We start from the raw sequence: 12,925 nt of genomic DNA, 5'->3' as shown, positions 1-12,925 counted from the left end.
CGTTTTCGTGTCAGTTAATTGCATGCGCCTTGTTGAAACAGTCTTTATTTATAAAGTTATGTTTGTGTATGTATATACGTAGAATCTTGCGGCGACACAGCTGATTCACCTGATTGTTTACCGGAATAGAAAAATGAACGACCGTTTGCAATAACGGATATACTTTGCTCATAGAGAAAAGTCACGTTGGTGGGATTCCGTTCAAATATGGGATGCTGCTACAGCTTTTGTAAAGAGGACAGCGGGCCACAGGTAAAATAACTGCGAAAACAGTTTTACTGCACTTTCAACATTTTCTTCCTTATCACTGATGCGTGATAATTGTCGCAATTAATACGCCTACTCGACGATAGTGATAACGCCTGATTGACATATATTTATCACATATATTTGTATTGTAATGAAAAAGTTACAATAATAGAAAGTAATAAAAATTTAAATTGTATATTTTAAATATCTATTACAATGCTTATTTGCAGGGCGGAGAAGCGAATGAAAGAACACATTTGCTGGTAGATCCTGTCAGTAATAATACAAACGTACCGAGAGTTCATAGGTGAGTTATTTTATGTGTTTATCAAGCACACAGACATTTTTGTGTTCGACATAATATTTCGAGCTCTCTTAAGTAAGATTATATCTTTTGTTTTCTTCTTTCCAGTGACGATTATGTTAACCAATATGCAAGTTCCGTGCCTAAGAAGACAGATGAACAGAGTGCGTTGAATAGAATTTTACATGAAACTGCGGCGTGAGTAAATTTTTTCTTGTACTTAATTCTTTGATTTCTTTATATAATTTATATCACATATTAATTTGCTTTAAAGATATAATTTTTTCTATAAGAATTTTGTTTTTAATCTTTTAACGCTGTTTTATATTATTTCGTCATGAATTTACTACACTGAATATTATAAAAAATATCACATAAAAGTGAATATATAATATTCAGAAGGAAAGAAGTTAAGCTGCAGTTAGGAAAAAAATAACTTTAACTCCATTATAAATAACCTTCATGGAATAATATAATTTTATTAGTTTTCCCAATAGAAAATATTATAAAATAAATTACTTTAAAAATTGTAAGTTGATGTTATAATTATTTTTTTTATAGCAATGTTATTGACGTGGGCGCATTAGACACTCATAATCTAGAACAGCATGAATATATGGACAGATCTCGTGCGTATTCAAAGAGAATAGAATCGGGTCGAATTAAATTTCCCGAGGGTGCATCTTGCCTACTTAAGGATATACCTGCTCCAGAACGAACATTAGCTGCCGATCCACTTGCTGCTGAAGACCAAGAATTGGTAAATACTTTGTTTCATCTTTCTCATATTTTCTTCGTTATGAGAGCACTAAGTTTGTCAGTAATACATATATTAAACATATAGATTACAGAAATGCTCAACAAGGCTGTGACAGCATTAGGCGATGTAAAAGTCGAACACAAGGAAGATTTGGTGGTTCCGTTTCTATCGTGATCGTTGAATATCCGTCAAGTTAATTTATAATTTCGTCTTATTTGACTGGAATTTTAACATCATAAAAAGAATACGTCGGAAATATATCGACCTAAGTCCGAGTTATAATTCTAGCTTATGCTAAGACAAAAGATCGATTGTAATGTATTATACAGAATGTTGAATTATTACTGCTGTTTATGCTTGCTATGTACTAATAGTTTCACGATTGTTAAATAGATATACAGTTCTCTCTTTTATTTTTTATTTTAAAGTTTAGTGTTATTCAGATATGCGTCATAATCTTTTATCTATGTGAAATTTTTATGTAAAAAATTAATTTGTTGTAATATTTATCGATAAGTACACACGCCCTTGCGCATGCGCGCGCACACACACACACACACACACAGAGTATCCTGTCACTCTCCCACGCAAACACTTAATAGCATATTTTTTGGCCAACTGCGAATCTGTTGTTTTTCTAGGAAAAATATCGAGTGAGATTTTTCAACTTGCCTCTCTTCCACATTATATCTTTAATAAAATATGATATTAAATACAAATTCTATGAAAATAAAGTTTATTCAAAATGAATTAATAAATATAATTTTGCTATTTATTTGCACCCTTGAAATTTAATTTATAAAACGAGATTTTTGCTTTTAATTGTTAATTATTAGCTGTTAATTATAATTTTTCAATTATCACTGCCTAAATATTTTTCAAAAGAAAAATCGATTCCAAAGTGACCAAAGAATGTGCTAATTTATGCAATAATAGCAGGACACTTCGTATATACATATCTTCAGATAAAAGTAAGAAAAAGAATACTATTTTATCATTGTTCAATAAATTCAATTGAATCTTATATAACTATGATTTTGTAATTATTATAATTCTTTTACTATTGTAAAGAAAGATTTAATGCAAATTTATTGCCTTCAAAAATTGCAAGGAATTTGTAAAGGATTTTGAATGACAATATTAAATTATGTAAGGTATTTCATAATGTAACTTATAATTATTTATAAATAATAAAAATTTTTCTATTTTGCAGTGATAAATATAAATGTGACAAATGTTAACTAACTTGTAATTAGTATTAATATTTATATAGTAATATTTGTATAATTAATGCAAAATTAAGAAGAATGAGAAATATTTCTTTCGATTTATTATTCTTTTGTACTTTTTCAAGCCTCTGAAATTCTTTTGTATTCTTTTAAGCCTCTTTAGAACTTTTAACTCTAATTATAGTCCAAGACGATAAGTTACAGCTAGAAAACATTTTTACTTTGTATATGTACGCACGCAGGTGTGTGTGTATTTTTAAACAGATCAAATTTTATTGTTTTTATTAACGAAAATTTAAATATAGATATATATTTTTTATTCGATTTATTTTTTAAATAGAAAAGAAAATCAAATAAAAATCCATACAGCACAGAATTTACAGCAATATTGATGCAAAATCTTTATAATATTGCTACAACTTTTGTGCAACTTCGCACTGTAAGGAAACTGTAATTAATTATAAACAGAAATTTCTTTCACAATAGATATGTAGTTTAATTTTTCTTTACTATTCCTTTAAATTCAAGATTAAAATATTTTGTTATACATCTTGTTATGCATCTTTCTCACCAGATCCGAATTTCTTTAAAATTTGAATTTAAAATTGTTCGATTGAAAATTTGAGCAATAAAAATTATAAAATTGTGCATTAATTTTACATTGGTCTCGATTTTATTGTTATCTTGTTGAGAAATATTCAATTGTTATAATAGTTCGAATAGGAAGAAATGAAAGTCAAATAAAAACACCGTATTGTATTTATTGTAAACAGTTCATTGTTTTCTTTCACTTTATTTTACATTTAATTATTTTCTTAAATTTATATCAGAATATCTTGCTACATCTTCAAATTCGAAAGTAAGACTTGAAATTGTTTTAAATATTCTAAATAATATTAACAAATTATAAAAAACATTTTACAATATTAGTTCTGTAATAGTATGGTATAAATGAATTTATAAATGAGTTATCAGAAAGAAACAGGAGAGAATTTATCTTTTAAGGCTCGGTTGCATCAACGTTACTTTGATTTTAAGCGAAATTTAAAACTATTTAAATCGTTTTAAAACCGAAAAGAGACAGAGAGAGTTTTAAATCTCGTTTAAAATTAAAGTAACGTTGGTGCAACTAGGCGTAAAACAAATTAAAAAGAAGAATTTTCGGAAAATGATACAATGTACAGTTTAATTGCGTAAGTTAAACCGCGCGCTTGAAAGGAGAGGGATGAGACGCGTAACTCGATTGGCGGCCCGCATAGAGGCGCGGAGGGGCATCGACCGGTCTTGGCTCGGACTGCCATCGGACTGGCAGTTCACATCTTTCAGTGCCACCAATACACAAGAGCTGAGGACGGTCTTTCGCCGACCATTGGTCCTCAATTCGTCGACCAATTGGGAAAGTGCCCACGAAAATATCCAATGTAAGTTCACAAATTATCAAACATCAGCCCGATACGCGGCAATGGTCGTGCGCCCACATTCGCGATTTAACGTTGATTTCGCGATCGCGTCGCGTGTTTCTCCGCGCGAGCCAGCGCCTTCGCGACGCCAAAAAAGCCATCGCCACACGGCCATGTTTGCCGAGGCGATATCGTGCTCTCTTTCCACGGACGTCCGATGGCGATCGACCCAGGTTTCCTCGCGGTTGAACGTCGCGATCCTCGCGATATGTTCGCGGATCGCAGCATCGGCGGCTGCGTCGCTCGGCGTCGCTCATCTCGCGAATCTCCACTGAGACGTCTCGGAACGTTGGCGCGAATCCCACAAGACGACGCGCATCCCTTCTTTCATATGCATGCGTGTGCATTCTGATGCATTCACTCGTTGGGCAACGCTCTCTTCTAGGCACTCTCACTATTCGTCTCATCCGCTCGCGATTTGCGAAACATGGTTTGGAGATTGTACGTTCCGCACGTGCAAAACCACACGTGGTTCACACATCGAGCGAAATGGCCCGCTCTAAACAGGCCAAACACTCCAAACCCGCTCGGCGTGGTCGCCACGTCGACGGGCTGCGTTGAATTTCTATAATTGCCTCATAAACTCCACGCACCGTTAACCTAATAGCGATGATACAAATTGAATGATGATACACTATGATGAATACACGATTGTATCAATGATATCTCCTGGTATCTATTTTAGTTCTATTTGCGATATGTATATATTTCTGAAGTATTTTATTAGTTTTTTTTTTATTTTATTATTATAGCAAAGATTTATTATGGAGCAACTCAGCGAAGGACAGGCGGTTGTAGTCGGTAGTACCGGTGGAGCTGTACAAGTTGTTCAAATGGGCCAAGGTGGACAAACTATGATGCTTCCGCAAGCGATACAAGTAGCAGCAACACAAGTAGCGCCTAATGGACAGATCCAAGTTGTTCCAGTTTCTAGCCTGACCAGTACTGGTCAACAGATAGTTATTCAGCAACCACAAACGCCACAAATTATTCAAACTCCCGATGGACAAACCTACATCTATCAACCTGTGCAATTAGAAGGTCAAGTGCAACAAGCCCAACCAACAGGTAAGTTGAAAATGTATCTATTTCATGCATCTTAATATTTTTGTATAAATAATTCTCAATATCTTTTGTTTACAGTTATAAATCTTAATGGTAATCTCATGCAAATTGCTGGTACAACATCACAGACCGCAACTACTGCTGCTAGTACAACCCCAGTACAACCTTTAGGTAGTCCTACATCAACAGTGTCACAAGGAGGGAATGTTGTTATGGTAATAATTTATAGAAAATTTTTATTTATGTAGTTTACATTAATGTTTATAGATGTCTTAGATTGATTTCTCTAATAACCATGAATAATATTATAGGTATTATATAACAAAAACAAAATAGGTAATAGGAAATTATGCAGAAGACGATGCGCATTTACCTTAATAAATAAATTTAATATTAATGGCAGCTGCATAAAATGGAAAAGGTAAAGAACACTAATGTATGTTTCGGTTCTAAATCTTTACTGAAGGCTTTATTAAAGGCTAAATCAAAGCTGAAACATATGTTATTGTTTTTTCCTCCTCAACCTATCGTCTATTTTGTTTTTGTTATTATATTTTTTTTTTATTTTGGAAGTTCTTTTATCGCCATTACAAGGTTGCCACAAAACTAGAGATCAGAAAATTGTGAGAAATTAAAGTCAGAGAAATCAGGAAAAAATTAAGGAATTTTACAAAATTTTCTGGGAAATTAAAAAATTTTAAAGAAGTTTAAGGCTAGTATTACATTTATCGTATGATAAAGGATGTGATCCATTTGACGTTACAAATGTTTAAAATTTTTGATTGACCACTTGGAAGAAAGAATTTTACTAACTGACCAATCAAAAAATGCTCGAAATATTTGTAGCATCACGTGGACTGTAGCAACAGATTTTAAGTTGATTGATTGGCTATAGAATAGAGAGATTCGACCACTTTTCTTGCCTGCAGCCAATCAATAGGCTTGAAATGCTTTGTCGTATGACAAATGTGCACAGAACAGAGAGGTCGGATCTCCCATAGCTAATGAACAGGCTTGAAAAATTTGTCATCCGATAAAAAACAGACACATGTAATATTGACCTAATATATAACGTACGTTATACCTATGCAGTTTTGGAATACTATCAACTTAACAATTAAAATTGCAAGCAGTGTCAACAATATTAATAATAATTTATATTGTTATGTTAAATTAATTTCTCAACAAAATATTTAACGGTTTCCAAATTAGGATGAAAACACAAAATATTTCAAAATATTATTGAAAGTTAGGAGAAATCATGAAAATTTGTCTGAAAATCAGGGATAGAATTTTAAGATGAAGAATTTGTGACAACCTTGTATTAGATTTCTATTGACATATGAACTTTCCGAGAATTAGAAACAATTAATGTCATCGCTATAATCACCATGTTACTTTGTAATTAGATGGTACCAGGTAATAGCGGACAAACACAGTTCCAAAGAGTGGCATTGCCTAACGCTGAACTTCTCGAAGAAGAACCACTATATGTCAATGCAAAACAATATAGGCGGATATTGAAGCGTCGTCAAGCTCGTGCTAAATTGGAAGCTGAAGGGAAGATACCCAAGGAAAGGCCAGTAAGTATCCTTCAATTTTTTTGAAATTCAAAAATGAGCTTTTTAAAATATATATTTAAAACTGAGATTTTTATATTTGAATATTTTTTAGTTTATTTTGAATACTAATTTGTATGAAATATAAAATTATATATATGTTGCAAATTAATATAAATGCATTTATTTTTTATATTATTTGTCGTCATATTCATTTGCAACATATATATTTGAAAGAGATAAAAATAACAAAATTTAATTTCAGAAATATCTCCACGAATCTCGTCATCGACATGCGATGAATAGAATTCGTGGTGAAGGTGGCCGTTTCCATTCAGGTCAAGTGAAAAAACGAAAGTAAGTGATTACTTTGTACATACATATATATTTTTTAATACACGTTTTTCTTGTAAAAGAATAAGAAACAGTGTCTCATCTTGGTAATTTTACGCATATAAGAGTATAATGGTTCCAGTAGACAAAATGCAAATCGCTCCACGATTACCCAGCACATCACAACCTCAACCAGCACCGATAATGTTCATACTGTAGCAATAGCAGCTGCAAATGTAGGTGTACAATATCACGACACAGACAATATGGTATCCACGATTGTACTTGAAGTAAGATAATAGTTTCTATTCTCTCAGAGTCGTTTGTGATTTCGCAGAATGCGAATTACATTTGCTGTTTTTAATTGTTTGTTGCAGAAGCCAAATATTCCTCTGCAAGATATGATCTCTGATGACGACATTGTTACCACAAACAGTCGCTTGATGTAGATAATATTTGGATAATAGTTGGATTGAAAAAAAGGAAGAATCATGTGTCAGTGATTATATTGAACATCTACATTTTTTTGTATGTGTAAATATTCTTGGTGCGATGTATAATATAAATATAATTCATACAAAGAATGTAATTTTTCGGTATGAAACTGTACATAAAGTATTCCAGATTATTTTTTACTTTAAATTTCTCAATGGATTTAGATATTTTTTAATAATAATCAAAGACAATTTATTTTAATGAAATAAATTCTATTTGAATTTCTAAAAATAAAATAGAAAACAAGAATATTCTTATCATAATATTAGATATCAATATTATATTACAAATTCATTACAAATTCATTACAAAATGTCTACATTTTTTGTTATATTTCAACAATTAAAAATCTAAGGTTTATTTGAAATCAGTTGCAGCATATGAAAAATGATCGAATATTTAATGATCTCTAATATATAACATTAAAAAATATATAGCGTTAAAGAAAGTGAAAATAAATAATTTTAACATTCAACAATTTTGTTAAAGAAAATAAATGAATTTCTAATTTCTTTTTTTACTAAATTAGTAAAAAAATGTGTTTTCTATCGTTCTGGAGCACTTTGAGTATGTTTACATATGTGTATATATAGGTACACGCATACATATACACGCACATACATAATTTTCAATTAATAATTATACACACACACACACACACACACACACACACACATAATTAGGCAGCATTTTCATTTTTATAATGATTTTATTGTATCGAAATAGATATGAGTTTTTGTTTGTAATATGAATGAATTTTATGTATAGGAAGTAATTTTTAGGCACAATAAACTATAAGTTAGTAATATAATTCTATTAGAATGAGAATGCATTGTTAAAATTAATAACTTCATCAAATTTAATTAAGTCTTAATATAGTTATCAATATTGTGAAGTGAGGGACTAAAATCATAAATTATGTATATTATGTGCTGGGTATTTTTTTTTAGATTTAATTAAGGTGTTTCTTTTTTACATGCTTATGCGCGCATGCATATATATATATATATATATACACAAAGTGTCGCATAATTCGCGAATCACCTCTTGTAAACAGATAGAACGAACTGAATCGAATCGAAAAATTCTGTAGATTGCGATTTTTGCTATAGATAAGAAATTTATTGAAAATCCACAAATCAACGAAAAAGACTTTGTAAAAAAATGATTTGTTTGAGGAGCATTCTTTTTGTGCCTCTAGAAATCATAAATGCTGGGTTATCTATTGTCGCGGTAAGATATATGATGATTTGTGGATATTTAATTTTTCATTATTGCAAAATGAAAATTTACAGAATTTTTTAATTTAGTACTATATGCTTATGAGAGATAATCTGCGAGTTATAAAACATATATATATCTTACATACAAGTATATATATATATATATATATATATATATATATGTGTGTGTGTATGTATATATATATATATATATATATATATCTAATTTGTGCTATGACTAAAAAAGGACATAAAAAAGATAAGTTTCGTGCTATAAATTTACATACAATTTTTTATCACATCATTTAACTCGATTTTCCATATTAATTATAGTACTAAAATTTAAGATATTTAAGTATCTAATGTTTGTTACTTGTATAATTTTATTTATCTTAAAATTTTAAGCTTTAAGTTAATCTCAAATTAAATTATGATAAGTGAACATTAATTAATCATTAATTGATTATTTCAACAATTTGATCATTAATTGCTTGATAATTAGTTCACTAAAACAATTTTGATATAATTACGGAATATAAATATTACACATGTGAAAGTATTCAGCAAATCTGTTACATATGGAATATCAAGTATTCATATTTGTTGGAAAATATTTTGTAAAATGATATTAGATTTGAATATGTAAATAATTATATGAAAAACGAGTTCTGTGAATTATACAAGTAATATTACAATCTAGCATTCTTGTGTATTGATATGAAGGTGCCTGTGTGCGTGCGTGCGTACATGCGTGTACATATACATATATATACATATAATATGTATATGTATATAGTTATATAAATAATGTACGAAGTAATTAATTGATTTATCCCAAAATCATATGAAATTGAAATTGAAAATGTAATTATGAATATATAATATGAATTCTGTTTTCCAACAATTTGCATATGATTTTATTTTATTTATACTTTCATTACTTTACATGTAACTTCCCTTGTCATGTAAATCCTGAGCTCTTTTAAAATCGTAATTTAAAAATTATTTAAAATATTTTTTCAAAAAGAGTTAAATTTTGTTTCAGTATCAGTGAACATTCCAATTCAGATATTCAAGATCTCGTATTTGAGTTTTGCAACCCAGATGCGTGATCTCTCATATTTGATGACCGACTTCGTAACATGATGTTTTCTCCTGCAATCCCGATCGTTTCCATATATTCGGAATTTCCGGTTCTGCCGAGAAAAGAAATAGGGGAAACAATATTTTAAAATTGTATTTCAAATTAATATAGATATTATAATAATTTACATACGTCACTCGAAGAATTTCTCTTTCTTTAAGATTAGGATCCAAATTATTGCGCGGTTTTAAAATTTTTGGTGGTTTTATTAATGCTTTCGTTGCGATTATCCATGGATTTCGAAATGCACATTTTTGAATTGTTTCGGGTATAATCCAGTTTTGCGGCAATGTTATTTCTCTGCGATCTGATTGTGATGAAATATTCATTTGTACTGATACAATATTAAATAAATAAGTAAAACTAAAAGTCCGACAAGTAGGACAACATAATCGTTAAAACGATAATAAATTTGATTTGAAATTCCTACGTTTCAGTTAGTTTTCTAATCTTCTTCAGCAAAAAATATACACAAAAAAGTTACATAATTAATATTGCTCGTTGTCTATGCATACAAAATTGGAAAATGTAAATCTATTCTTTACAATCTCCAAGCAAGCCAAACTACTCGACAAGAGAATTTAGTTTGGTTTTTCCCTGGAGACTGCAAAAAATAGATTTACATTTTCCAATTTTGTATGCGTAGATAACGAGCAATATTATTATAATTATGTAACTTTTTTGCGTATATTTTTTGCTGAAGGTTAGAAAACTAACCGAAACATACGAATTTCGAATTTATTATTCGTTTTAACGATTATGTTCGTTCTCTCAATGTTCGGTCTCTTCAATAAATTTAATTTGAATATTGAGAGATATTCTTGAACAATTTGCGCACCTTGAACAGCACTTATTCTCTCTAGCCCTTTTATTATTACTAGAATTAACTAGAATATTCATAGACTGGTAGTCATAATCAAATCTTATATTCAAGACCATCTTAAGTACAGTCTTAAAAAGTCACGAACCAATCAGGACCGATATTCATAGTCGATTCTTATTTTAAGACTGTCTTAAGTAATGTTTTAAGTCGCTAATGCAGTCCTCTGCGGTCTTAAATATAAGATCTGACTATGAATACCGGCCAGAGGGTATTAGTGTCTTAAGTCATTACTTAAGACAATGTTCTTGAAATAAGAACGGACTAGGAATACCGCTCATAATTTAATTGGTCACTTAGTGAATTTGCTCATTTTTCTAATTTTCATCTCATTTCAATCGATCCCCTGATTACAGCCACAAGGTGTATCCATGTTCACAGATCTATGATACAACTGTACACGCGCGTACGCCCGCGCGCACACACACATATACATACACACATACTTCGACAAAAGAACTTATGCACAGATATAAATGTTGAGTTTGTTTTTCCAATAAGATATGGGCCTATGGTCTGCTTAATATTACAAAAGCTTCGAAATATTTTTGATCAGTAAAATTATTTTTTCCAACTGATTAATCAAACATTTCCAATCTATTTGTAGGTTTTATCAAGAAAAAACAAAATAGTTGTGATATTTTGCCATATTTGTGATATCTTATCTGCTACCATTTCCGACTTAATGATCCTTTTATCTGTTCGTAAAGTGCATGCATGATATATGTTTACACATATATAGATATAATGATTAATTATAATTATAAGCAATAATCATCATTACCTTTTTGAAAATCCTTCAAATAATCCTGTTGATATATAGTCTTCATTAATTTTTCCTTGTCATTTTTTATTATGATTTCATCTGGCACGATTTCCGGTAAAGCATTTCTTAAGTGGGGAAATTTGTTTCGTATCTATTTTCAATGATATACAATTATGATAGCATACAATCACGAATATAAAAATATTTGCATTTTTACTCTGTTTAAATTGTCGACTGGATCTTCGCTTCGTTCGTTCTCAGATAGTAATAGATTTTCCAGTCGAGTATGCAAATATTGTTTGTACGGTCTATTCAAGATGTTCAAGGATGGCAAATATTTTGGTAATAATTTGTGCTTTATCGTTCTTTTATCTCTCTTTCCAAGATAATCTTTCTTATAAATCGTGATAAAATCTCGAAAGTCATCAATATCTTCAATTTCCATCACGTGAATTCGAGCAATTATTTTCTAAAGTATATTCTCTTTATAAAATTTTGTAAATATTGCTAGGAGAATTATTTATCCAGCAAACATAATAATGATAATACAATTGCTGATGTAGGCAGCAGTCCAATGTGTTTGGTTATTAGCTTGTGATTCGACGAATTTGCTTCATGTGTCAAATATCGCAAAACAATAAGGCTTTAATTATTTTGCTGATTGTATGTATATATATACCAATACACACGAAGTCACAAATTCCTTAATATACGAAGTTATATATATATATATATATATATATATATATGTACCGAGGCATATTCAGAGCGCATTCTTCGTCCTTAGATATCTTTGCATTATGTTTATTGATTATTCGACGAAGTTGCTCTGATATATTTTAAGATTACTTTGAAACAATATCTTAAATAAATAAATAAACATAAAAATATAGTAATAATATACATTATATACATATATGTGTGTGTGTGTGTGTGTACATATATATATATATATATATATATATATATATATAAATGTATATATAATACATATTATAATTTCTATAATAAATATGTATATTACATAATTTTTTACAACGCAAAAATTAAATATATAAATTTATTTACATGCGTTTATATATTTACATATAAAACTTATATATGAAGAGAAGACCATTTTATAATCAATATATGCAAATTTCTCGAAACGCAGAAGTTTTTTCAAAAAATGTTTCAGACAAAAGTTTTATGGTTTCGAGAGGGAAGGAGATGATGATCTTGTATGAATATGAGATTTCTGGTTTTATTATTTAAGAATTATATCGCTAGAATTATATTGCTATAGAATTATTTAGAAGAATTCGTTTTATCGAAGTATCGCTGAAGATAACTCAAAGTGCAATTACCAAAAAATACGAGAATTATTAGGATTAGATTGAAATACATTTTATTTGCACTCTAATGTGCTACTATTATCATTAGCCTTTTTGTTGAATATTTTAAATTTCGAGAGTCCAG

General features: G+C 29.8%; 3 protein-coding genes across 5 annotated transcripts; 2 read left to right on the top strand and 1 right to left on the bottom strand.

Moving 5' to 3' along the window:
• The first annotated feature begins 14 nt into the window (after positions 1-14).
• Positions 15-2,342, top strand: Lamtor1 (Late endosomal/lysosomal adaptor, MAPK and MTOR activator 1). Its single transcript, XM_011054530.2, has 5 exons — positions 15-252; positions 480-556; positions 662-751; positions 1,115-1,313; positions 1,398-2,342. The coding sequence occupies exons 1-5, from the start codon at positions 208-210 to the stop codon at positions 1,485-1,487; spliced, it is 501 nt and encodes a 166-aa protein (XP_011052832.1). The 5' UTR covers positions 15-207; the 3' UTR covers positions 1,488-2,342.
• A 995-nt stretch (positions 2,343-3,337) lies between these two features.
• Positions 3,338-9,581, top strand: Nf-YA (nuclear factor Y-box A). Of its 3 annotated transcripts, none has more exons than XM_011054526.2 (7): positions 3,338-3,963; positions 4,755-5,070; positions 5,146-5,282; positions 6,477-6,650; positions 6,892-6,983; positions 7,105-7,249; positions 7,337-9,581. In XM_011054526.2, exons 2-7 carry the CDS (start codon positions 4,767-4,769, stop codon positions 7,406-7,408), a joined length of 924 nt encoding a protein of 307 aa, XP_011052828.1. In that variant the 5' UTR covers positions 3,338-3,963; positions 4,755-4,766; the 3' UTR covers positions 7,409-9,581. The 3 variants fall into 3 exon arrangements, with proteins under 3 accessions (XP_011052828.1, XP_011052825.1, XP_011052827.1); XM_011054523.2 differs by having other exon boundaries at positions 3,344-3,963; positions 7,102-7,249; XM_011054525.2 differs by lacking the exon at positions 3,338-3,963 and adding an exon at positions 3,971-4,674 and having other exon boundaries at positions 7,102-7,249.
• LOC147909871 (uncharacterized) lies at positions 8,483-12,233 on the bottom strand. Its single transcript, XM_087405142.1, is given in 4 exon segments — positions 8,483-9,873; positions 9,954-10,212; positions 11,471-11,618; positions 11,685-12,233. Coding segments are annotated over 4 exon segments (825 nt in total). The 5' UTR covers positions 11,913-12,233; the 3' UTR covers positions 8,483-9,683.
• Positions 12,234-12,925: the final 692 nt, after the last annotated feature.

This window comes from Acromyrmex echinatior, chromosome 4, assembly GCF_024713525.1.
Source record: "Acromyrmex echinatior isolate Ae372 chromosome 4, ASM2471352v2, whole genome shotgun sequence".
Lineage (NCBI taxonomy): Eukaryota > Metazoa > Arthropoda > Insecta > Hymenoptera > Formicidae > Acromyrmex > Acromyrmex echinatior.
The sequence above is the reverse complement of the archived record's forward strand: the minus strand, read 5'-3'. Positions and strand labels throughout refer to the sequence as shown.